This window comes from Scylla paramamosain, chromosome 32, assembly GCF_035594125.1.
Source record: "Scylla paramamosain isolate STU-SP2022 chromosome 32, ASM3559412v1, whole genome shotgun sequence".
NCBI classification, from domain to species: domain Eukaryota; kingdom Metazoa; phylum Arthropoda; class Malacostraca; order Decapoda; family Portunidae; genus Scylla; species Scylla paramamosain.
In genome coordinates this window covers 15,522,381-15,548,785 of record NC_087182.1, presented here as the reverse complement: position 1 = coordinate 15,548,785, position 26,405 = coordinate 15,522,381, and the positions used below count along the sequence as shown (strand labels likewise).

Here is a 26,405-nt window from a genome sequence, read left to right as displayed (position 1 = left end):
ACCTATCCACCACAAAAGCCAGGTAGCAGCCTTATAAACATGACTAAAGATGAATGGTCTGGCTTGCAGTTCCTCCAGGGTTGGTTTTGTTAGTGGAGTCTGTCCCTTTGTTCCGCCCCTCCCCGCTGGCCTTTTAACTTCTCAGGGGACGAAAAGTGTAAGGGAAAATATTAGTGTTTCTTTTGTGGTGCTTTCCTTGCTGCCTCTACAGTGATAACCACCGCTGCTATTGCTATCAGGAGTACTAATGATGTTTTTACTGCTGCTGCTACTACTATTACTTCTTTGCTGCCCTAACAATGATAACCACCATCACCGCTACTATTGTTGTCATGAATGCTAATCCCGTTGTTGCTACCACTACTACTACTACTACTATTACTACTACAACTAGTACTAATGTCTTACTACTATCACTTCACTCTAATCGACCATTTTCTTCCCTCCCCGTTTCCTTCCCTTCGTTCATTCCCCTTTCTTTGTCTCATATGATTGAACTCCCTTCCCTCTCACCCTATTTGATCTCGCCAAACTGTTAACATTCGACAAACTTCTCCCTTTGATCTTTGCGTCAATCAATTACGTGTTATTTATTGACGCTTGCCTCCCTCACTCGCTCCACGTGTTGCACTAGACCTCTGTTCTCCTCCTTCTCCTCCTCCTCTTCGTCCTCTTCCTTGTGTGCGTACCCTCAATGTGTTTAGGTTCTATGTTATTTTCTAGTTTAATAACTTTCTACTTAACAATTTACTTTTTTTTTTATTAATTTGAGTTTGCTCTTTAATTTAATTTCCTGAGCTTCAGGTGAGTAGAGTGAAGTATAAAGTGAAAAGTTTCCTTTTAAACTTTCTTAAAATAATTCTGCTCTGCTTTTTCCAAACTGCATGGCATATTTTTCTGGTCTTTCTACTCCAACACGAACTGGAGGAAGCGGTGGGTGCAGTAAATCTTGTTGTTTGGTTTATGTAACGTGCACCACTTCTAGTAACACTTGTGCACTTCATCAGTACTGCATGGCACTTCTTCCACCTGTGTCTACGCCATCGCAAACTGAAGGGAGCGTTGAGAGCAGCAAATACTTTTATGACTGACTTCTGTAACGTACCATGATTCCTCTCTCCTTTTCCTGCTGCTCTTTCAATTATTTCTTATTACACATTTGCTACCTCATCTTCCTCGTTATTTTACTTTACCTCTCCCTCTCCATCCTTTTGAAGCCCTAAAAGTTTCAAGTCTCATATTTTTAAAGTATTTTCATGCTAACTGCTCTTTTGATCTTGCTAACTGCATGCCTCTCCTCCTCCCGCGGCCTCGTTGCACAAGACTTTCTTCTTTCTCTCACTCCTATTCTGGCCACCTCTCTAATGCAAAAGTTAACCAGTATTCTCAATCATTCATTCCTTTCTCTGGTAAACTCTGGAACTCCCTGCCTGCTTCTGTATTTCCACCTTCCTATGAGTTGAATTCCTTTAAGAGGAAGGTTTCAAGACACTTATCCTTCAATTTTTGATTACCGCTTTGGACCTTTTTCTGGGACCGGCATCTCAGTAGACTTTTTTTTTTTTTATTGGATTTTTTGTTGCCTTCGCCCAGTGTCCCTCCTACATAAATATACATAAAAAATCCATCCACTTCAGGTTTCCACAACATACATTCATTCATTCAAGTGATCATCGTCATATTTTTACAGACGCAATTGAGTTACTCCGTCAAATGCGAGTATTTTTTTTTTTTTTTTTGAATGAAGTCTCTTTTTATTTTCTTGATGCCCTTGACCAGATTCCCTCTTACATAAAAAAAAAATAAAGAGTATAAGAAGGGAATAAACAAGAATCCAGTAATATTAATCTTGCAGGGGGCGAACAGGAAACAGTAATAAAATAAGTCCCCTTTCTTTTCCGGATTATGCAGGAAAAATAGCAGAGAAAAAAGGAAAAAAGGGAAATAAAAAAGTAAAAGCTTCAATAATTCATCACTAAGTTTATTAAGGATTTTACTCCGCCATGAAGTGTGTTACTAATTCATCTCTGTCTCGTTGTTTTTGTTTTCTGTTTTTCACTCGTCGAACAAATGAGCCAAGGTGAGACAAATTGATCCTACTTAATGATGGTGTTGTTTGGCTCATAACCGTGTGTGTGTGTGTGTGTGTGTGTGTGTGTGTGTGTGTGTGTGTGTGTGTGTGTGTGTGTGTGTGTGTCAGTCAAATGTGTCAGTCAAACGAATAACAGAGAGAGAGAGAGAGAGAGAGAGAGAGAGAGAGAGAGAGAGAGAGAGAGAGAGAGAGAGAGAGAGAGAGAGAGAGAGAGAGAGAGAGAGAGAGAGAGAGAGAGAGAGAGAGAGAGAGAGAGAGAGAGAGAGAGAGAGAGAGAATGTGTGCGTCCATGCTGCAGATTGACCGATTGGCAAGTACACACACACACACACACACACACACACACACACACACACACACACACAAACATACCAATCTAATTTCTGTACAACTTTCATAAAAAATAAATAAATAAATAAATAAAATAAATAAATAAATAAGCATCTCACTAATCCACCCCAACCATTCACTCCAAAACTAAATGACCTCCCTCCACTTCCTATTTCATCCTGGGAAAAAATAATAAATAAATAAAATAAAATAAATCTATACAAAAACACTATAGCAATTTTTATTCCCAGGATGATCGCGGCAGACACGTACCTCAATGTCGTAGGCAGGCGTGACTTTACAAGGGACAGCGGGATGGCACTGGGATTGGGGGCCTCAGGATACCTTTTATAGACCTTTCCATTGCCTGCACTCGAGCACGTGAGAAAATGGAGGTGCAAATTGACTGGGGAGACTACGAAAGATAAAATAAAAAAGAATAAAAAAGGTGAAAAGTATTGAAAAAAAGGAAGACTAAAGAAGTGAAAATTGAAAGGGAAGGTGAAAAAGCATTAAAAAAGAAGAGTAAGGAGAAATGAAAGTAAAAATAACATAGTAAAAGGACAAAAAAGAATTAATATGGATGAAAATGAAATATGGTTAATTAAGAAAATAAAGAAAAAAAGATTAGAGATAAAAATAAAAGGATTGTATTCAAAATTAAAGAAAAAAGATAAGTAAAAAAAAGAAAACTAAATGAAATTGAAAATAATAGTAATAAGAAAAGGATTAGAAATTTATAAAAAGAAAGACAAATGAAATAAACAAAAGATTAATGATAAAGAAAACAAAAAAAACATAAGCAAACATAAAAAAAAACAAGAAGATAAAGATAACAGGAAAAAAAAGGAAAACCAGATCCGTAAAACCAGAAATGCTGAAATACAGAGACAGAAAAAAAAAATAAAATAAAATAAATATATAAATAGATATCAGAAAAAAAGAAAATGGAATAGGTCGGAGGGGAGCTAGAAAGAAAAATAGGAGGGAAAGAAAAAGAGGAAAGATGCAGCAAAGGGGAAATGTTGTGACAGGAATGGAGAAACGTGAAGATGGAAACAGAAGAGAGTGGAAAGGAATGCGCAGGAGTAGAGGCTGCGTATGCGGAGGCGTGGAGAAAGAGGTGGAGGATTTATAGAGAATGGAATAAAAAGGAAAGAGGGAAACGTGTTAGTAAATGGAAGCAAGACGGATGAGGAATGTGAACGAAAACAAAAATAAGAGAGAGAGAGAGAGAGAGAGAGAGAGAGAGAGAGAGAGAGAGAGAGAGAGAGAGAGAGAGAGAGAGAGAGAGAGAGAGAGAGAGAGAGAGAGAGAGAGTACGATTCAATAGGTCACGATGTTAAGAGACGATTCTTTGTGTGTCAACTATAACAATCCATAAGACAAATACAGTGGACGATAAAATAAAGTATAAAAAAAAACAACAACAGAAATTGAAACTGAACCAGATACAATTATATAAAGTAAAATCAAAGCTACATTTTCCATTTAATTGACAACATTTCTACTTTTCTTGTCAGCTGCAAAATTCCTGAAATCCTCTCTCTCTCTCTCTCTCTCTCTCTCTCTCTCTCTCTCTCTCTCTCTCTCTCTCTCTCTCTCTCTCTCTTCTCTCTCTACTTAGCAGGTCATTGCCCCCCTTCATTAAATACTCGTAGTGTGGGTGGGCATTTACCTGAAAGTGAGTGAGTGTATGAGTGAGTAAGTGAATGTGTTTGACGTAGCGAGAGAGAGAGAGAGAGAGAGAGAGAGAGAGAGAGAGAGAGAGAGAGAGAGAGAGAGAGAGAGAGAGAGAGAGAGAGAGAGAGAGAGAGAGAGAGAGAGAGAGAGAGAGAGAGAGAGACTTTTTTTTTTTTTTTGTGTGTGTGTGTGTGTGTGTGTGTTTTCTTTCTCCCGGCAACACCTTTAATTATCCTTGCCTTCAGGTATAAGCAGCCCCTTTGGATTCGAACTCTTACTCAACGCCTTCAAGTTTATTATCTCTTATTTTTCTTACCGTACTGATGGTGTTAGCAATTATCTTCCCCTCGTGTCAGCAACAATCCTTCCATTTGCCACAGTATTTGACACCTCTCTCTCTCTCTCTCTCTCTCTCTCTCTCTCTCTCTCTCTCTCTCTCTCTCTCTCTCTCTCTCTCTCTCTCTCTCTCTCTCTGTGTGTGTGTGTGTGTGTGTGTGTGTGTGTGTGTGTGTGTGTGTGTGTGTGTGTGTGTGTGTGTGTGTGTGTGTGTGTGTGTGTGTGTGATGTAAAAATTTCTATGATATTAAACATTTTTTAATGAATGGAAATATATTCATCATTTTTTTTCCCGTTTCAAACTGAATAATATTGTGTTAGTATTGCCTGAAATAATGAATTAAAAAACTTACTCCAATAAACACGTGGTCATACTAAATTTACATTTAAATTTCACACATATATAACTGAAAAAAGTATATATATATATATATATATATATATATATATATATATATATATATATATATATATATATATATATATATATATATATATATATATATAAACCCGTGAAATTCAAAAGTATACATACTCGTACATTTTTGGGGTAACGTAAAGCATAGCAAAATATATAAACCAAAATTAATCATACAGACACACAAACATACCTACTCCTTTCTACTATAACATTGGTAAAAAAATAATAATAATAATAAAATGAAATCCATAAAATCGTAAACTGTATTTTTTTTGTAACGTAAAGCATAACAAAAGATAAACAAAACCTAAACCTACAGACACACAAACATACGAGTAGTCACTTATTTCTATTATAACATGAGACAAAATGAAAAACGAAAGAAAGGAAATCGTAAAATCGTTAACTATATTTTCTGTAACGTGAAGCAAATCAAAACATGTAACCAAACTTAAACATAGACACGCAAACACAGTCACTCACTCCCATTAAAACATTTAGAAAAAAAAAAAAAACGAAGAAAACCATAAAAGATTCACTCCAGTTTACTATCTCATGAACTTAGAACTCATTACGTGCGACGAAAACAACACTACATCTTTGTGGGTCCACGTAATTGCTTCTACCTGCTGTTATTTCCAGGTGTCGCCCCTCATTAAGGCGCCTCGCTGCCTGGATGGCGGGGAGGGGCGGGCGAGTCACGCACGAGGATAAATGAAGGATTAGAAAGGGGAGACAAGTATGAAAGGAGATGTGCGCTGAATACGAAGAGATGGAAGTGAAAATGTGAATGATTATCAGAAACATGGGTAGATAGATAGATAAACAGATAGGTAGATCTATGTGATAAATATAAATAGAGCTAGGTATATATATATATATATATATATATATATATATATATATATATATATATATATATATATATATATATATATATATATATATATATATATATATATATATATATAGAGAGAGAGAGAGAGAGAGAGAGAGAGAGAGAGAGAGAGAGAGAGAGAGAGAGAGAGAGAGAGAGAGAGAGAGAGAGAGAGAGAGAGAGAGAGAGAGAGAGAGAGAGAGAAATATAGATAAATATCTACACAGACAAATACGTGTAGAAAACAAGTTAAAATGAGGCTATAAATTGAAATAAAGAAAAATACGCTGAATAAGAGAGAGAGAGAGAGAGAGAGAGAGAGAGAGAGAGAGAGAGAGAGAGAGAGAGAGAGAGAGAGAGAGAGAGAGAGAGAGAGAGAGAGAAGCAGAAATTAATGACGGAACTGAAGTATAAAGGATAAATAAACAGAATAATGTAAAGAAACAAATATAAACTAGAGAAAAAAGAAGGAAGAAGATAAACAGTGAAGGATAAGAGAGAGATTATCATGAATACGAAAAGAGAGAGAGAGAGAGGGATATAGGGAAATGAAGGGAAATTCTATGTGGATGAATAAAGTTAAACGTATATAATGGAAGAGACGAGAGTAAAGAGGGAATTATATGAGAAGGCAAAGGAATAGGATGATAAGATAATAAAAGATAAATGGTGATAAGAAAGTGTAAACAGAAAGGTATAGATGATAAAGATAACGACAAATACAAGTAAGAGAGAAGTGGAGGAGAGAAGACAAGCAAGGAAAGAAAAAAAAATGTATTGTGACAAAGAAAAAGACAGAAGGATACAAAGAGGTGCGAAAATGCATAAATATCATAAATAATCTGAAAATATAGACAAACTTTTCTTTATTAAATCAATGACAAATGAAAAGAAAGACGCAGATAAAAAAAAAAATTAAATAAAGACTGAGACCCAATTATCTATATTTTTGTGGGGACAGGAGCGGAAATTGAGAGATATTTGCTTTTATAGTCTACAGCCCTTGGTCGGTATCTAGACATAAAAAAAAAAAAGATAGGTTGATAATCATTCTAGGACAGTCAGACAGATGTAGAGGTACACCTGTAACACACCTAGGAAGGCCACTGACGACCGAAGCGCATCCGGAATAGTGCTGGACATCTGACATGATTTTTCGTTACAACTTGTATTAATGTTAACTACAAGATTTGAGGTTTATCAGTTCATTAGTTGAGAAGCTGGCGGTAATTTCAGGCACCGCGCACACATCGCACTTGCCTTGTATTCCAGTCACTGTAGCTCAAAAAACTTTGCAAGAGGCCAATCGTTGTGCTATATATAACGCTGGACAGGAAGTAAATTTCATTCTGCGTTCAGTGGTATGTGTCCGATCTTACTGAGACAAAAATAAGTTCGTAAAAATTGAGTAGTTTTTAAGAAATCCCAATTTTGACACCTTTCTACTACTTTGAAGTTAGCCATTGAGTTTAAGCAGTAGAAAAAATGACAACTATATCATATAAAATTGACAGAATTCTACTATCATAGTGTACTATCATGGTGCTAATTTCGTTACGATCCACCGCGTAGTTCCGGCGATATTAGCGTTTGATTACCGTTACAGTCGGTCCGGGCCTCTCCACTCAAAATGAAACTCCAACCTCCATGGTAAACTTGTAATAATATATAGATACAGAAAAAATAGACAGTCAGATGGATAGATAGGTAGATAGACGGAGAGATGGATGGATGGATGGATGGATGGATGGATGGATAGATGGATGGATGAACAGATAGATAGATAGATAAATAGATAAATGAATGGATTGATGGATGGATAGATAGATAGATACATATAGGTAGACAGATAAATAGATATATAGATAGATAGATGGATAAGTAGATATACAGATAGATATAATAGACAGATAAATAGATAGATTGACAGATAGATAAACAGACACGTCTCAAATACCCCAGACTTACACTAGTTAAAAGTTTCTCCTGACATTTCACAGTCGAAGATCCTCAGATGATTAAACGCCCCGATTAGTCTGAGTAAATAGGGACATCCAGAGTCGTCGCGGGAATTCACGTTGAAGGAAACACGATTAAAAAGCCACTTAATGGAAGCGTCTGGCGGGCATACACTTGAAGTAATAATATGATGTTTTCTGTAAAGCTCGGTGCTAAATGATTCCATTGTTGTGGCGTATTGATTGGAGTTCTCTATAGGTACATGTGAACTAAGGGACTGATTGATATGTGTAAGTCCATGGAAGTCTTAAGAAAAGGAGATGTGTTTAAAAATATTTCTCGATTTTTTTTTCCTTATTAACTCTTGGCATTTTCTATTTTTCTCTTAATTCTTTGTTTTTAATTATTAACACTTGTTTTTTTTTACTCTTAGTGTTTTTCTCTTTAAGTCTTATTCCTTATATCACTCTTAAGTCTTTCTCTCATAGCTTTTAACACTTTAATCTACATTTTAACTCCTATCACTTTCTATTCTTTATCTCTATTACCTTAATATGATCTTCAGTTCATCATTTTCTACTCTTTAACTCTCGCACTTCCCACTATAACACTCTAAGTATTTTGTGTTCCTTAAATCCCACCACTAACATAAATCTTTAATGTGACAAGAGCCCTTACAAACAACCACTGAAAGCCACTTATGATCTCACTAAGAGACGCACGCTTGTTCACCTCCACTTCATTTAACTTCCTGCAGCTTCCTCCCTCCAAGCTTAAAGTGCCCTAGCTGTCTTATGTGCTTTCTTTTGATGTTTAAACTTTATCCATAACTTCAAACAGGGATCAAAGGAAAAGTTGGAGCCTTCGTGAGATCCATCTTGTTGTGATCGAGAGACTCAGGTGAAAAAGAGGAAGTCAATCCCGCAACTCAGTATCAGCGCCTCGCCTTGGGGTCATCCATCACCTGGCGAGTGTGTGTCAAGTTGCCGGAGAGTCTCAATCAGGTGGAAAAGTTGACCTCCCTCAGATGGACTATTTGCCTCCACCAATACAGCTTCCGCCTTTGCTTCACATATTTTGCAGTATTTTCACTTTTGATTTCTCTTGGGGAAAAAAATTATCTCATATTTCACGTTTTCTATGTTGTCTCTCATTCCTTTCTCTTGCCTTGCTTCTAGTTTGTGTTTTTCTCTCAGTGTTTCTCTTACTTCCTGCCTTTATCCTCGTCCCGTCCCTTCCCCTTCGTTGTTTTTCTCCTTGTTCCTTCTGTCACTTCCTTCCTTAAAGCTTTCCTCATCCATTTCTTCCCTTTCCCTTTGCTCTTCCAGACTTGTTCTCTCTTCTGGTTCTTTGCTCTATCACTCCCTCACCTCTCCCCTTCGTACTTTTGTCCATCTGTCTGTTGCTCAGTTTCTGTGCGCCTCCTCCATTCCTTCCCTTCTTAATCTGTAGTGTTGTTTTGTCTATTATTTCCCTCCTGCATGGCTCCCTCGCCCTTCCTTCTTCTCGTTCTATTCTTTTTCTCTTAATCTTGTTATATTTTCTGCTTCCTTCCTTTGGCCTGTCTCAACATTTATCCTTCCCCTTGTTCCTGTTTGTTTTTATTCTCTACAACACTCTTTTTGCATCTACCATCCTTCCCTTTCCTTCGTTGTACTCCTCCTCCCTCTATAAATTCTGTTTTCCGTACCGCTTCCTTCTCCTATGCCCATCTCACCCCTTCCCTTCCTGATCTCGTGCCCGCGTCAGGTTTTCACAGTCCCCTCCAGTTTGGTCCTCGGTTTAATCATTTGGGTCTTTGCCGCGGCGGAGTCAGTTCGATACTCAATTAGATTTGCATGCAGCTATGAATACATGAATTGGATGAGGGAGAAAGAAGCTTATGTAGACGAGGCCCCTTCCTTAGAGGAGAGGAGAGGCGAGGCGAGGGAATCAAGTCTCACTCCCCCTGCAGCAGCTTCTCTCCTTTTCGGTTTCCGGGTTTCTTCCTCCATTGCTCTATGCCTTTACTTCCGTTTCCTTAAGTTTTCGGAGTTTTCTCTCCTTCTCAAATACAAGATCAGGAGAACATGAACGATAAAAGGATAAAGTATAAATTGACAGTATGTTAATTTTCTTTTTCGAATAGTTTAATACACTTGTCATCATCATTTCTTGTGAATCTAATCCCTACCCCACGAGGACACGGATGCTACAAGAAAGTTTTCACGTATAAACCTCCAGCATGTAAGTCTTTTCCCAAATAGACTTTCCCCTCATCATTATTCATCGCGAATCTAATCTCTTTCGCCGCTATCTTAAGGGCGGCCCGCCATCTCCAGCGAGCATCCGGCAACAACCCTTCAATTTGCCTTGTGAAAGTAAGTAGTCCGTTCCTTGATGGCGGGTCTTGCCTCGGGCCCCTCCAATCTGGTTTGATACGGTCCACAGAGGCGCCTCCCGCAGTCTCTGGAATCATGTTTCGCTTCAGCGCTCTTCAAGACTGGAAAGAGACGGTCAGGAGAAATTGACGCCAAGTTGAAGTGCGAACTGATGTGACTCCCAGAAATGAGCATAAGGAAACAGGAGTTTTGTCTCTCTCTCTTTCTCCCTCTCTCCCTCTCTCCCCCCTCTCTCTCTCTCTCCACCTTCACCCATATCCATTTAGTCACTTTCCTTATGATTTACTAATGCTTCTTAATCACATCCCTTTCCTCCTCCCTTCCCGTCAGCTCCGTCACACAGCGTCACGTCCCCAGAGGTCTAAGGATCTAAAACGAGCCAGCTGGTCCACCCGTAACACTTAAATGCGTTCCCTTCCCTTAACTCCAACTGGAATTCCCCATCCACGCTAAATGGCCCATCTTCCCCCACCTCCCCCTCCTTACTCCCCGCCAGCCGCCTCCACCGCCTCCACCACCTCCACGTTCAGAATTGGTGGTTATCTTCCATTAATTTTCTGGGTAGTTAGTGGTGATTTTCCAGTTAGCTTTCTTTGTTCTTTGTTGAGTGGATTTGATGGTGATGAAGTAGAGATTGTTGTTGAGATTGTTGGTTATTTTACAGAGTTTTCCTGATGTTGAAAGTACACGTGAGTAGCTTTCCAGTATATATGAATAATTTTCCAGAAGACATGAGTATTTTTTTTTCCAGTGGGCTTGAATGATTTTCCATTAAGCGATATAATTTTTCAAGGAATCCTATGTAATTTTTCAGTAGACATAATTAATTTTCCAGTACACATGAGTATTCCAGAACATACAAATAATTTTTCGGCAGACATATGATTTTTCAGTAGACACAAGTAATTTTCCACAAATAATTTTTCGGCAGACATATGATTTTCCAGTAGACACAAGTAATTTTCCAGGTAGTTCCCATTTAGTCTCCCTCTGTCTTTTGCTGATACGTAAAAAAATCAAATGGTTCCGTTTCCGGGTATGACAAAGTGAGCTGCCAGTGGTCCGTGAGTCATACTGAATTAATGGCGTGTTTCTCTGACTAAAAGATTATCAGTGGAGGTAAACAGGAAGGTGTAAGGTAGAGTGGTAATGGACAAGGAACAGCAGCAATTTCCATGATCTCGATTTCAAAGCGGACACTCTCTCTCTCTCTCTCTCTCTCTCTCTCTCTCTCTCTCTCTCACACACACACACACACACATACATATACACCCACGGTCAGTGAGGAGGTCAGTTGGTAAGTCAGTTCAATAACTCAGTCGGCGAGTCAGCCAGTCAACCAGTCATTCATTCATTCAGTTAGTCAATATGTCTGTCTGTCAGCAAACCAGTGAATGAATGAGTGAATGAGCCAGAGCGTTAGTAAGTTAGTCAACCAGTCAGTCAGTAGTCAAGTCTCTCTCTCTCTCTCTCTCTCTCTCTCTCTCTCTCTCTCTCTCTCTCTCTCTCTCTCTCTCTCTCTCTCAAAGTGACCTCCCACACAATAAGGGTCTCCCAATAACCCTTCACACCCTCTGCGTCACGGCTGTCGGCGCGTTGTGGTTCATTTACTCGTACATAACTGCCTTCGGGTTATAACTTGAGAGAGCATGGCGGGGAATACCATAAGGGGACGTCTCAACCTCTCTTGCCTTCCACAGTGTGTTATTCTCAGCGCCACACTTGTACTCCGTCACGCCCTCCCTTGTCTTGTGTCTCTTACGAACCCTCTGTCACTCGTCCAGTCTCGTATTCAAAGCTTAACGAGAGAAGTTGTTTTTCCATGCATAGTCCCCTCTCTCTCTCTCTCTCTCTCTCTCTCTCTCTCTCTCTCTCTCTCTCTCTCTCTCTCTCTCTCTCTCTTATCTCTGTTTTTGTCCGTCAGTCTGTCTCTCTCTTTGCTTCTCTCTCCTTCTTCTTTCCTTACTTTCTAGCTTGTTTGTTCCAGTCTCTCTCTCTCTCTCTCTCTCTCTCTCTCTCTCTCTCTCTCTCTCTCTCTCTCTCTCTCTCTCTCTCTCTCTCTGCTTCTACTCTTCCATTTCTGTCTACCTCCGTCCCCCTCCCCCTTCCTCTCTCCATCTCCCTCAAGTTGATGTCTCGCCCCAGGCCACCGCGTCTCCCTTTTCCCTCACAGATACTCGTCCCCTTTGAGCCGACCTGCTGCTGTGCTGCTTAGGGGCAAAGGAAGCCAAGTGAAGCATGACTCAGGGATCCTTTTTTTTTCATACTTTTCTTTTTATGTACAATATATGATTTAACTTCCATATGCTGTTTTCCTCTAAAAGACACGATGTTCTAAGTTTGTTGTATTAGAAATAAATGCTGTATATTTCTGTGTGTGTAGGTGAAGGTAAGGAAGAATTACAAACTAAAACAATACAAATAATTCTGGTTTGACAAAAAAAAAAAAAGGAGAAAAGGTTGCATCAGGACTGAGTTGACTTATTTGGTTACGAATGTGTCTTGATACGAAAAATAAACGGAAACAGAGAATTCCAGATTTTAGAAGCGAAAACGATGAGAGAGTGAGGATACCGGTCAACTCTCCCATTAGTAAAGTGGATATAAGAGGAATGAAAGGAAACAGCAAGTCTTGTGTAGCGGGAATCCTGTTGTATGATAAGACAGGAAGAAAATATAGCAGTTTTCACACCACCTCATTTTAACGACGAAGACTACAAAACCTTTACGTGACAAAAAAAAGAAAAAAGGATGAATAAAAAAAAAGACAAATAAATAAACAAATAAAAAAAAGTAGAATACATGAAAGAGAGAAGGTACCAGTTGAAATACTGAAAAGCTGACATACTGAGTACTTACATAATGCTGACAGGGCCGGAGAAGTTGGTTGGGACTTGGTTGAGGTTACAGTTCCAGCAGCTACACTCCCAGTAGGACTTTTCAGTGTCAGTCTCCCAGCAGCCGCAGCCGGGATCACTGTGGAAGGAGCTGGGTGAAAGGTGAGAGGCACTGATGATTACAAAGGTAAGGCAAGGTGTAGTAAGTGTATAAATATTATTCAGAAATCTTCTACATCATACCTCGACCACTTTCAAAGGCTCTAATTGAAGTTACACGATACTTTAAGAATGTTTTCGTACTTATAGTGACAGATTAACAAGATTTCTACGTAATCAAAAGGAGAAACACTCTTGAAAACGTGGCTAATTATCTCAGTGGACTTAGAAAATACTCGTAAGCGTGTCGGAATGGTACCTTGTGTAGTGATTATATGGTAGTGAGAGGTTTGGTGATGATGAGACAAGTATGATGGTGTGATGGTGACATGATTACGGTGGTGGTGGTGACGTTATGGTGAGCGAATATGAGAGCACGGTGGTAAGGAAAAGTGGTGACGGTGTGTTGAAACGTACGGTAAAGAAGGTATGGTGATGAAAATATGGTGATGAAACACTAACTGAAGATGATATAGTGAATGTATGGTGGTGATGGTATGAGAGGTGCTGTGTAATGGGAATACAAGGTGAAGGTAGAGTGATTAAAGTATGGTGAAGGAATATAGTGGTGATGTTGGGTAGGTGAAGTGGTTGAGTCCTTCAGGATTGCCATCAAAGTGTCCCAGTGTAGCTCAGAAGTGTAAGAATGGGAGGTAGAGTATGGAAGGGGCAAGGGGAGGGAAGGAAGGAAAGGGAAAGGGAAGGGAAGGGAAGGGAAGGGAAGGAAAAGGAAAAGGGAAGGGAAGGGAAGGGAAGGGAAAAGAAAGGAAGGGAAAAGAAGGGAAGGGAAGGGAAGGAAAGGGAAAGGAAAGGAAGGGAAAGGAAGGGGAAGGAGAGGGAAGGGAAGAGAAGGAAAGAGAAAGGAAGGGAATGGAAGGGAATGGAAGGGAAGGAAAGGGAAGGAAAGGGAAGAGGAGGGAAGGGAAAGGAAGAGAAGGAAAGTGGAGAGAAGGAAAGGGAAGGAAAATGAAGGGAAGGGAAGGGAAGGGAAGGGAAGGGAAGGGAAGGGAAGGGAAGGGAAGGGATGGGAAAGGAAGAGAAGAGAAGAGAAGAGAAAGAAAGGGAAGGGAAGGAGAGGGAAGGGAAGGGATGGGAAAGGGCTATTCAGGAGATGAAGGGATAAATCTGCACCCAAATTGATAAGAACTGACCAGTGTGTGTGTGTGTGTGTGTGTGTGTGTGTGTGTGTGTGTGTGTATGGTACTTAAGGAAAAGGACAGAACGGCTCAACAATCACACAGGAGCTTGATGCGTATATTATTAAATTGAATCTCTGAGGCACCGAAGCAAATTTAATCTAGTAACTCCCTTCGCGCCACCAATTCTTCGGGAGAGAATCTAATTTGTGGCTCCGCGCTATTTTTCTCCCTCATGAATAACCAAATCAAGATATTTCAAGGGTAAAAGCGCGCATGAATGAAAAGTGGCTGACATTATGCGTAGAATTTTTGCGGAGGTGTAACGATTAGTCTTGATTATAACACTGCTTGGGATCTTGTCCATTCATTTACGTAAGAGAGATAAGACGGTAAGGTTCAATATGAGATCTTTAAGTAATGCTACACCAGACAGTAATGCTTTGATGCAACTCTCATTATTGTTGGTTCTGGAGGTGGTAATCCTGCTGCTTTCTGCTGGTCTCGTTAAGAAAAGTACGAGTTTTACTGATAAGATTGACCGTTAATGATCATTTCAACTTGGACTCAAGCAGACGGTCTTAATTTTTGTAATGTTTTAGTTAAATACAAATACCTTTTCTACTTTTTTTTTTATTGAATTTATATATTTTTTCGTACTTTTATTTTATCTTTAATTTTAATTTTATTTAATTTTATTTATTTATTCTTTTTTGGAGTTTATAGAATTACGTTTAGTTCATAGTCCCTTATAATTTTTTGGTGGATTTGTGAGGTTCTATTTTTCGCTTTCTTTACGCTTTGCAGTCGACTTGCTTGTTTCATTATACATTTCCATACACTTGTCAACGTCTTAACTCCACAGTGCCAGGAGGGACTTTACATCTTGAGCCTGTAGCACCTGGAGGCTTGGATGGTCGGTCTGGAAGCTTAGGTTTGCGTCAGAGGCTTAAGGAGACACAGTATTTCAGCCCATAAGAGAAACAGGGACATGAGAACCTGTGAGGGGCGAGGTACATAAGCGGGAGGCGTGAGCTCTACCAGCCCTGAGCGTCTCTTTGGTGCTGGCGGATCGGAAAGGAGGGAGGCGAAGTAGTGGTGAAGGGAGGCTCGCAGTCGTAATGTTATATGCCTTTGATGGGACGTCTCTGAAGGTCATGGTGTCGTGGTGTCCGTGAGAGATTTTTTTGGGGGGAAGGAGCGGTGACGTGATATAATGAGGATATGAAGTGGTCGTGGTGTGTGTGTGTGTGTGTATCTGCAAGTTCGCCCAATAATAAATTCTGGTTGTGAATGTGTCGCGTCGTGAAGTCTGCTGGAGAATTCATGAAGTCACAGAACGGAGAGATTTTAAGAGAGGAAAAGAAATAACTTACGAAGCCACTGGAGCGGGAGTAAAGAAAGAGGCAAAAAAGACGAATAAAATGTCAAGCATGTGTTGTGTCTCTTGTTACTTGAATGCGCCGCGACTCACTTGAAAATGAAATAGAAAAAACAAGAAAACCAGGCTCTCATATTATAAGAAATTACTTCATGATCTATGCATGGACTAAATTAGATGAGGAATGTGAAATTTTCAGAGAGAGAGAGAGAGAGAGAGAGAGAGAGAGAGAGAGAGAGAGAGAGAGAGAGAGAGAGAGAGAGAGAGAGAGAGAGAGAGAGAGAGAGAGAGAGAGAGAGAGAGAGAGGGAGGGAGGGAGGGAGGGAGGGAGGGAGGGAGGGAGGGAGGGAGAGAGAGAGAGAGAGAGAGAGAGAGAGAGAGAGAGAGAGAGAGAGAGAGAGAGAGAGAGAGAGAGAGAGAGAGAGAGAGAGAGAGAGAGAGAGTCAAACCATCTCCCCTCTCTTTCTCTCCCTCCCTACAGCAACACTCACTGAACACTCACTCAAGCGGAGGCTGGTGCACCATAAGAGTGTTGGCCGCCAGCGCCGCCCTCTCCCTCGCCAGTACCTCCTCCAGGTCGTAAGAGGTTTGGTCCACAAGTCCCGGCTGCAGACTGTCCCCGTAGTGCGAGAAACCAGTTTGCTGCGCCTCGAGTGGCATGGTGCCAGTGCCGGAGTGCCACTGGTGATCCCGGAGAGGGTAGGCTGCCGGGTCTATGCTTGGGGGAATGTATCCTGCGTTGGTGTCTACCGGCACGCCGAAGTGATCAATGCGTGGCGTCCCGTCTGTGCCGAGGGCCGCCGGTCGTTCCCCAAGGGGCGTGCTGGAGTGACTGGGGTTCTCATTCTCGTGGGAGGTGAAGCGTGCGATATTCCTGTCTGCCTGAAAGTCGCCCTGGGTGTTGTCTTGCAGCACTTTCCGCCCCCGCCGAGAGAGCAATTCGCTTCCCCTCGCCGCCCGCCGCCACTCTCCTTTTCCTCTCATAATAGAGGACTTGTGTTGTGACGGAGACGCTTTTCTCTTGCTGCTCTCATCCCCGCTCGATACCCGCTTAAACTCTCCGGCTTCCTGAGCCCAATTTCCTGGACGGATATCCCTCGGCCCCTTGCGTCCTGAGGAACTTGTGGGTTGTCTCCAATCTGAGGAGACGAAGAAGGACGAGGAGGACCTTTTGCTATTTTGAGATGAGCGTTCGTCAGCATCCAAGGACTCGTGAGATCGATGCGCACTTTTTCTGCTCACTGGGTATTCCCCGTGATACAGATGCCTTCTCTTTCGTAATGCCACGCTTCGTGACTCACTGTAATCTCCATCATCCGGATCCCAAGTCCTTGCCCCGACCACTTCACCTTCTCCTTTGGGATTGTGTGAGTCATCGGTATTCAGAGGATGGGGCGCCCCGCCGTGCCGCCACACACTGCTCAGCACGCCCCTGCTTCCCGTCTGCCCTGCATCGCCCCCAGCTCCCTGCCTCCCCACCGAGGAGGCAGGATGGGCAGGAGCGGAGCAGCAAAACACCACCAGTAGAAGAGGAAGCAGGGGTCTGAGGGGCCTGGGAGAAGCGGTGCGAGGGAGAGGAACGTTTCTTCCCGTCATCACTCACATCACCTGCAGGAGAGAGGAGGAAAAAACACTTTAAAGACAGATTGTTGACGTTCTTGCAGCTTTGTACCTATAGCTTTCGCACGCATACACACACACACACACACACACACACACACACACACACACACGAAATGATAGAGGCAACAGGGGCGAGGAGTGTACATACATCAGCCTAAGAAAAACTGGACAAATACGGATATGGAGACGGAATATGTAGCTCATGCCTTGTGGCGACGACTAAATAAACACACTCACACACACACACACACACACACACACACACACACACACACACACACACACACACACACACTACACACACACTTGCACTGTCATGTCTCGCTTACGAATATAAATGCTGACATGTGGGGGATGTCCAGCTTACACAAATATTACATACGTACGAAGCACAACCTATAAATATATAAAACAGACAGCGTCCGTGGCACAGCTACACACCACCACTGCTTGCTCGCCCACTCGCATCTCCCTCTCTCTTCCTTCAACACAGACAAGAATGAACACGCTTCTGTCTGTCCCTTATCCGCTTTGCCCAGTGCCGACAGGAATAATCTGCTTCCCTCCCTCTCTTTTCTGCCCTGCTACAGCTTATGTTCCTTCAAGTGGGATTTGTGGAATGACTTCATACTTTATGCTGAACATCACCGCAAGCCTCGCACTGTCTCTTTGTTGAGTGGTAGCTGATGGTCCTTTCTTTCCAGTGCATGTGGGTTTTTCTACAGCCTGCTGGTATTTGTATTAAGTGAAACGATCTATTTATTGTGGAGAGAGAGAGAGAGAGAGAGAGAGAGAGAGAGAGAGAGAGAGAGAGAGAGAGAGAGAGAGAGAGAGAGAGAGAGAGAGAGAGAGAGAGAGAGAGAGAGAGAGAGAGAGAGAGAGAGAGAGAGAGAGAGAGAGAGAGAGAGATTGAAGTAAAGCGACGAAAGAATAGTGGCAATAAGTGTTAGGAGGAGGAGGAGGAGGAGGAGGAGGAGAAAAGAAGAAAAAGAAAAAAAGGAAAAGAAAATATGGAAGAGAATAAAAAAAATGAGAGAAAGAAAGATAAAGGAAGAGACACAAGGACAAGACTACAAGGAAAAATAAAACACACAAACACAAAACACATGACCAAACAAGAACACAGAACAAACATAATTAACAACATGAAATCATAAAAAAAACATTTAAAAAAAAAAGATAAATGAAACAAAGAAAGGAAGAAGGAAGGAAGGAAGGAAGGTGAGAACAAAAGCAAACTTTCACGAAGCAAGAAATACGATAACACAAAGAAAAGTCATCCAGCTTAGTTCACTCTGGCCATGAGGGAAAAGAAGGTAATTATGAAAGGATTTTCTGGGATATGTTGCCAGGCGCCCTGCTGCCTTCCTACCCTCGCCACCACCCCGACCCTCCACGATTGTCCTAAAGTTGTGTAATATCAATGACCTTGCCTCAACTTTCCTCTCTCCCCTCCCTTTCTCTCTCTCATCTCCTACTCAATTTTTCTCTCTACATTTTTCTGTCTCCTGGCGTCTATATTGCTGTTTGTTTTTTTCAGCATGTTTGTCTATTCTCACTTGTCTGGATGTTCTATTTTGTTTCCTTGTTTCTCTTTGTCTGCCTGCCTTTCTGCTTGACTTTTAACTGGTGTTTTATCAATTGGTAGGTTTCTCTGTCGGTTTGCCTGTAAGTCTATCTGTCTGTCTGTCTGTCTTTGTAGTCCTCTCTCTCTCTCTCTCTCTCTCTCTCTCTCTCTCTCTCTCTCTCTCTCTCTCTCTCTCTCTCTCTCTCGTGCATTCAGTACTACAATGGGAACGAAAAGTAAATAAATTCGGTATGACGCGAGAAAAAGAAGGATAAAACAAAAGAAAGAAAGACAAATAATGGAACTGGCAGCATCATAAGGGGAAAAAAGTGAGAGAACTAAGGTAAGGAATGTAAAATATGCAAAGAGGATGAAAGAGTGCATTCAGTATCGATGAGGAAAAGAAAGAAAGAAAGAAAGGAGAGAAAAATTAGTCGACTGCAATGGGAATGGAATGAGAAAGAAAGGATCAAAGTGCCTGGGAGAAAAATGATGCAGCAAGTAACAGTAATTGATGAAAGAAAATGAGGAATGGCCACTTGTATCAGAGAGAGAGAGAGAGAGAGAGAGAGAGAGAGAGAGAGAGAGAGAGAGAGAGAGAGAGAGAGAGAGAGAGAGAGAGAGAGAGAGAGAGAGAACTAAAGGGACACACATTTTTGTTTTCAAGACTCCTCGCGCAGTAGACAAAGAAAACACGTGGCATCATTCCTCCCTGAACCCGTTTCACCGTAACTGTCCGTCGGCTCAGCGGTCGCCAGCTTTTTGGGAATGCGTTCCCTGTCCATTCAATAACTGAGCCATTGAAACAAAGCAAGGATTTATCGCCTACCCTGCGTGTGTGGCGGCTCCCAGCATGAATGGTGGCAGCGGTGGGAGGCATGAAAAACCCACGTACAGCTTCAAGCATAAATGTTGACAGCGAAGGGATACAAGAAAATCAAACATGCAGCTTCGAACATAAATGGTGACAGCGGTGGGATAGAAGATAAGCCTATGCGCAACTTTGAACATAAATGGTGACACCAGAATAGCGGTAAAATAAAAGATAGCCTAAAGTGGAGCTTTGAACGTAAAGGGGGACTGGTGGGGTAGAAGACAAGACCAAATATAGCTTCAAGCATGAATGGTGGCAGTGGTGGGATGTATAACAAACCCACGTGCAGCTTTGAACATAAATGGTGACAGTGATAGGATAGAAGGCAAGCCCACCCCCAGCTACTGATGTATATGGTGACAGCAGTGGGATACAAGTCAAACAAACGTGCAGCTTCCACTATAAATGGTGACAACAGTGATACACGAGAAACCTTTGTGTAGATAGGCCTTCTATTATCCTCCCCTCACCAATAAATTTTCCAAAAGCCTCCCCCCTTTTGCTCCTCTGTGATAACCCATTGATGCAGACTCACCTCGGTCATAGTGCCCTATCCGTTCTCTTTTCCTCTAGAACTGCGTTTCAGGGACAGCTTGTGAATGAAAAAAATGCACGGAAAACTCATTAGGGTCTGTCTTGCTCCGTTCCGCTCTTTTAACCATCGCAGTTACATTCTTTCATTTTCTTTAAAGTGCAAATTGTTAGTATTTTAAGTTTTATGTTCTGTGTTCACATTACCGAAGCCTTCACTTGTCTGGAAAAAACGAACTGACTGCCTAAGAAAAGCTAAAACTGTATTTATTGCCTTAATTAAGCAAACGCGTGAATTCAGACGAGTAATTATAAGAAAGAAAGGGTGAGGAAACGAGAGAAAAAGATGAATCTACAAAGAGAGAGAGAGAGAGAGAGAGAGAGAGAGAGAGAGAGAGAGAGAGAGAGAGAGAGAGAGAGAGAGAGAGAGAGAGAGAGAGAGAGAGAGAGAGAGAGAGAGAGAGAGAGAGAGAGAGAGGAAGGGAGGGAGACCTTGAAAACTAGAGACCACGCTTGCTTCGTCTGCCAGGTACGAGTAACTACATTGTAGGTTCTGGGTCAGGATAAAGTTGTTTAACTCCTCAGAGGCGAGGCTTACGGGGAATCCTCGCGGTGCCTCCACTGTCGGTTCCTCTGACGTCTGGTGGCAATACAGGCAAAGAAAACTTCAGTGCACAACGTTTGTTCCTCCCCCGGGGCTCTTCGCTGGAGGGTTTGCTGTGTCTATCTACAAATCCCTGGCTCCCGGCTCGAATCCATGTCCAGGGTGCAGACTCAAGTGCCGCCCACCTACTCTTTCATCCGTTTCAAAAGATCACAAAGAAAAACAAAGGAAGGTTATTCATGACTGACTGCACTATGTAAATTAAACTAATAGATGTAAGATAGTAAAAGAGAAAATTCCTTCCCATTCACTTTGTTTATTGATGAATGGATAAACTTTTGGATGGTGACTGTGTTGGGTTCTGTCGTATTGTGTCTGCGTCTTAAGGTAAGGGTTTGATATTAGTATAATACAATACTTTGAAACCGTCAAGAATACAGAAATGAACGCTGGCACAAAGGAAGGTTTTTACTGCACTCATTACTCAATGTTCAAGAATGAAGAAAACAATGTCTTTCTTTTCATTAAGTTGCTTTGCTTCTTATTTGATTCATATTCCTTCATTCATTCGCATTTTCAATTTCTCGTTATTTCTTAGGACAATTTTTATTTCTGTGGCGAGTTTTGATTATTTTAAGAAGTCTTATAACAACTTCTTTTCTCTAGTGTATTTTCTTGTTCTTAGCATTACTTCTTTTTTTTTTTATTTATTGTATTTTTAATTCCCTTATATGTGCTTTCAAACTCTGTCAGCATTATTGTGATTATTGTGATAAGTTTTGTTCGTTTCGTAGATTTTCATTACAAATCTAATTTCCTTAACATTCACAACGGCATTTTCACGGGTTCCCTTCCAGTCCTTGTTCATCAGTCACTTCCCGTTCATTCATCTTCTGCCTCATTTGGTTGATGTCGGAGCAATCTTATCTTTACTCTTCTTTAAAATTACTGATGACCTTAAGACTTATTGACCACAAATTTAACTAAGGTAATGTGTTTATTTGCAACACTACAACTGTCACCAACACTAATACCATCGCCTTTACATATCTGTACACCACTAACGTCACCACCACTCCTATCACCACTATTATATTCTCACCACTTAATACACGCATAAGTTAATCAACAGCCACCACCTTGTTCACCATGATTTACCATTCACCACCACTGTTATCATCATCAATACCATTATATCAATAAATTCAGTACAGAAACGAGGTCACCACCATCTTCACCACCACCACCACAAATCACCAACACGATCACCACGAACACAAAATCACCTTCACACAAACCTAATTACATCCATTACTCACATAATCTCTAACCATCCCTCACCATCACTGTAAACTACCGTCATTACCCTCTCCATCACCACCACCACCACCACCACCACCACCACCACTGCCTGTCTTGAAGGGAATAAGCCTCATCCATTAACATCAAAACCCTCTTTATCTTTGGCGTTTCCACTTTATCACTTGCAACATTCGCTCGACACTGGAAAAAGAAGAATTATCCTCGTGTGTGTGTGTGTGTGTGTGTGTGTGTGTGTGTGTGTGTGTGTGTCCATGGTTCAATTTTATGTTCGCTTCATTTGTCTTTTCTGTTAACACGCTATTATTTTTTTCCTTTCCCTTGTGAAATATATGAGTTATGGTTGCGCTCTCTCTCTCTCTCTCTCTCTCTCTCTCTCTCTCTCTCTCTCTCTCTCTCTCTCTCTCTCTCTCTCAATCTGCCAACAGCTCCCAAATGCCACAAAGAATTATTGATGTGGACGTCGAGTGAATGGAACGAAGATTCAATAAGACAAAATAGCAGAGCCGCGCACTTTTGCATTTCACGGCCAATAGTATGAAAATTTCTTGACGATGAGAGAGAGAGAGAGAGAGAGAGAGAGAGAGAGAGAGAGAGAGAGAGAGAGAGAGAGAGAGAGAGAGAGAGAGAGAGAGAGAGAGAGAGAGAGAGAGAGAGAGAGAGAGAGAGAAAGGTTCATCCTGCCCCTCCTTTTCCTGGCAGTGTTCCAGATTTGTGCATCATCCTTGACCTCACTCCCTCGTTTCTGCCTCGCATGTGTTTCAGCTTCGATCGGGGCCCTTGGCAGTGAGGGAGCGATGCAGCGAGGTAGGGGAGGCGTTACGCTGATGTACAGATTCCTGTTGCAAGTAAATCAACTCATTAACTGCTAGATTGGATATCAGATACTTAGAACGTTGAATTAGTGGTTGTAACAAAAGGATTAATAGCTCTTAGGATTTAAGATGCTCAAATGTGTGGGGTTTTGGAGAATAAGATGATCATAGAAGACTAAATTATCGTTCTTAATTAACATAGACGTGTACTGCAGAGTAAATAAAGCTGAAATTTCTTCTAAGTATATGTAATAATTTCGATTATTTTCTTATTTGATATTTTTTCAGTATGTTCGTTACTCAAAGATTAATAACTTAAGTAAGAAATTCATGTCTATTACGTCTATATTACTTGATTGTTAATTCATCCATGTTTCTCTGTTGAATTGCTTTTCTCATTAATACATAAGATTTTTCGTTAATTCATAAGATCATTTACACTTTTTTTTTATTTGGGTTCAGTTTAATCTTGATCGTTAGGAAATACTTAATATTCGTGAAACCTTAAACCGGAAAAAATTGGGTTCTTCTTCAAGAGAGACATTGAGAAAAGGGTTCATTGTTTGTCAGACTTTAAAACTTGTTAATGACATAAACAACATGAATTAAAAAAAAAAATCGATACCGGCTAAATCTCATGTGTGTGTGTGTGTGTGTGTGTGTGTGTGTGTGTGTGTGTGTGTGTGTGTGTGTGTGTGTGTGTGTGTGTGTGTGTGTGTGTGTGTGTGTGTGTGTGTGTGTCCTTTAACCTCGCAAAAATTATTAGGGATGATTTTATTAGTAGGACTGCTCATCTTTTAGCGGCAGTAAAAGGAGATATTCTCAGCACCACAGGAAGAAGACTGTGTGTTGGCCTCATTCGTGACGACAACCATCTCTCACCTCAACTCTGGTCTGATCAGCTGATGTCCTGCCAAAGCAAACCATTCATGATGATTTACGCGGCCCGCCCACATTTTCTCTCTCTCTCTCTCTCTCTCTCTCTCTCTCTCTCTCTCTCTCTCTCTCTTGCTCGTCAGGTTCTGGATTGAATGAATTCTTGGTTTTTATTCATTTTTTTTTCTTGCCTTTTGGATTTGTTGATTTTTTTCAGGTAGGTCTCTCTCTCTCTCTCTCTCTCTCTCTCTCTCTCTCTCTCTCTCTCTCTCTCTCTCTCTCTCTCTCTCTCTCTCTCAGGAGGGGCCAGCCAGCACCCAGCCCGCCTTTACGCGTGAGTGAAGGCAATTTAACGGGAACAGTCTCAGTAATCGGACAAACTCTCTCTCTGTCGGTAATTTAATGCCACGTGTCTCCTGCAGGAACACCGCCGCCTGCACTCCACTGCCTCCTTCCTCTTCCCGCCTCCGACACGCCGCCAGGAAGAGAAGAGACGCGCCTAAAGTGAAAAAAGTTAAGAGCATGGTAGTACTAAGGTGACACGAGCTGGATCAATTCAAGTTTCCTTCCTCTCCTTCGCCCCGGACACACTACCAGGGAGGAGAGAGAGCCCAGCCTGGAATTGAGAAGACGGACTGGGAAAAAAGGCAGACATATCTATAATTTTCTGTACTGAGCGACACGTTTCGTCTTATATAGTGAACGAAATGCACGTTGATTTAAGTGAAAAGAAGACTAAGGGTGATAGTTGCAAAGTCCCAGGCGTAGTGTAGACGTACGCATCATTTCTCATAAGTAATGTTACATAACACATCTACTTGCGTATACTGAATGAAGAATGACAGGATGATAATTTAAAGACTAATAAGAGTAGGAACATGATTATAATGACACGTGCAGGAAAGACAAATGCGTCACTTCCTATACTGAATCTCGCTGTTTGTCTGTTCTTCGTACAGCGAATAAAGAAATAGTTGGTTTGAGAAATGCAAAGAAGAAAACCTAGAAAGAGATTAATAAGATGCACAGTGGCGGGAGAATGGGGGACTCCTGCACTCCTTCCTGTGCTACGCCTGACATCTTGCCTCTTCCGTGTACTGAATGGAGAGACACTTGCTTATCTAAAGTGAAAAGAACACCAATGGATGATAATGATATATACTGACAGGAGTAGGGTGGATTCGTATTTCTTGTAATTAGTGTCACGTCTTGTCTCTTCCGTGTACTAAAAAAGAGACACTTGATTTACAGTGAAATACAGATGATAATTCTAGATACATTGAATGGAGTGGAACAAATTCGTGTATCATTTCATATACCAAGCGTCTCACCTTATCTCTTCCGTATACTGAACGAAGAAACACTTGCTTATCTTAGAGGAAAGAAGACCAGGGGCGACTATTCTAAATAACCTAGCAACAGAATGACAAACTCGTGTATTATTTGATGAAGTTAGTGTCGCATCTTGTCTCCTAGTATTAAGTGTGGACATATTTACTGATGCGACGAAGTGAGAGAGGAAGACCAGGAAGAACAGCAATAAGATGACAAAGTGAGAGAGGAAGACCAGGAAGAACAGCAATAAGATGACAAGTGACGTGAGTTGAGCACATTTATGTATCACTTCCTGTACGTATGTTGTTATTTTTCGTGTATTGTAGGAAGCGATACGGTTTGTTTGGCGGGTGAAAAGACGCAACCTTGGAATGATAAGAATAAGGCGACACGTGGAAGACCGAAAATAACAGCAAGGTGACATGTGCAGGAAACTTTGGAAAAATAGTAAGAAAGTGATACGTGGAGGACAGAAACCGTGGAATGACAACAGCAAGGTGATACGTATAGGAGAAAAACTTTGGGAAAACAACAAATAAGTGATACGTGGAGGACAGAAACCGTGGAATGACAACAGCAAGGTGATACGTGTAGGAGAAAAACTTTGGGAAAACAACAAATAAGTGATACGTGGAGGACAGAAACCGTGGAATGACAACAGCAAGATGACACGTGTAGGAGAAAAAAAAAAAAAAAACTTTGGAAAAACAGCAAGAAAGTGATACGTGCAGGACAGAAACCTTGGAGGAATGACAGCAAGAGGGCAGCACATGTAGGAAAAATTTACGATATGTATAATTTCCTGCACTCAGCGTCGTTGTTTACCTTCCTTATCGTGTACTAGAAGATGAAATATTGTTTTGTTTGAGGAGTGAATAAGGAAGGCCCGGGATGACAATAATAATATGAGGCGCCACGCACACCCATGCATCACTTCCTATACTTAGCGCTACACTTCATATCTATCTGTATTAGACGGATAAATTCTAGTTGATCTGAAAAGTAAGAAAGGCCAGGGATAATAATCATAGTGAGACGAGAAGCACACTCTCCTGTATATTTTTATTTATTTTTTATACTTAAGGATATTTAGTGTCGCATTCTCTCTCCTCTTCATGTGCTGCAAGAAGACGTACTGGCTAGAAGCGCAAAGAGGAAACCCGAGGAAGAAAGTAATAGCATGAAATAAGCCGCACACTTATGCATCTTTTATTACACTCAGAGATGCGTTCCTTTTTTGTCAGCTTATACTAGACAAACCTTCCATC

At 41.2% G+C, this 26,405-nt stretch overlaps 1 protein-coding gene across 1 annotated transcript in view; it reads right to left on the bottom strand.

Annotated features, from left to right (window-relative positions):
• LOC135089256 (uncharacterized) overlaps positions 1-26,405 on the bottom strand; it is a 120,368-nt gene that overhangs the window by 48,236 nt on the left and 45,727 nt on the right. Inside the window, 2 exon segments of the mRNA XM_063984705.1 lie at positions 12,939-13,067; positions 16,095-17,200. Coding sequence (XP_063840775.1) covers positions 12,939-13,067; positions 16,095-17,188 — 1,223 coding nt within the window. The 5' untranslated portion in view covers positions 17,189-17,200.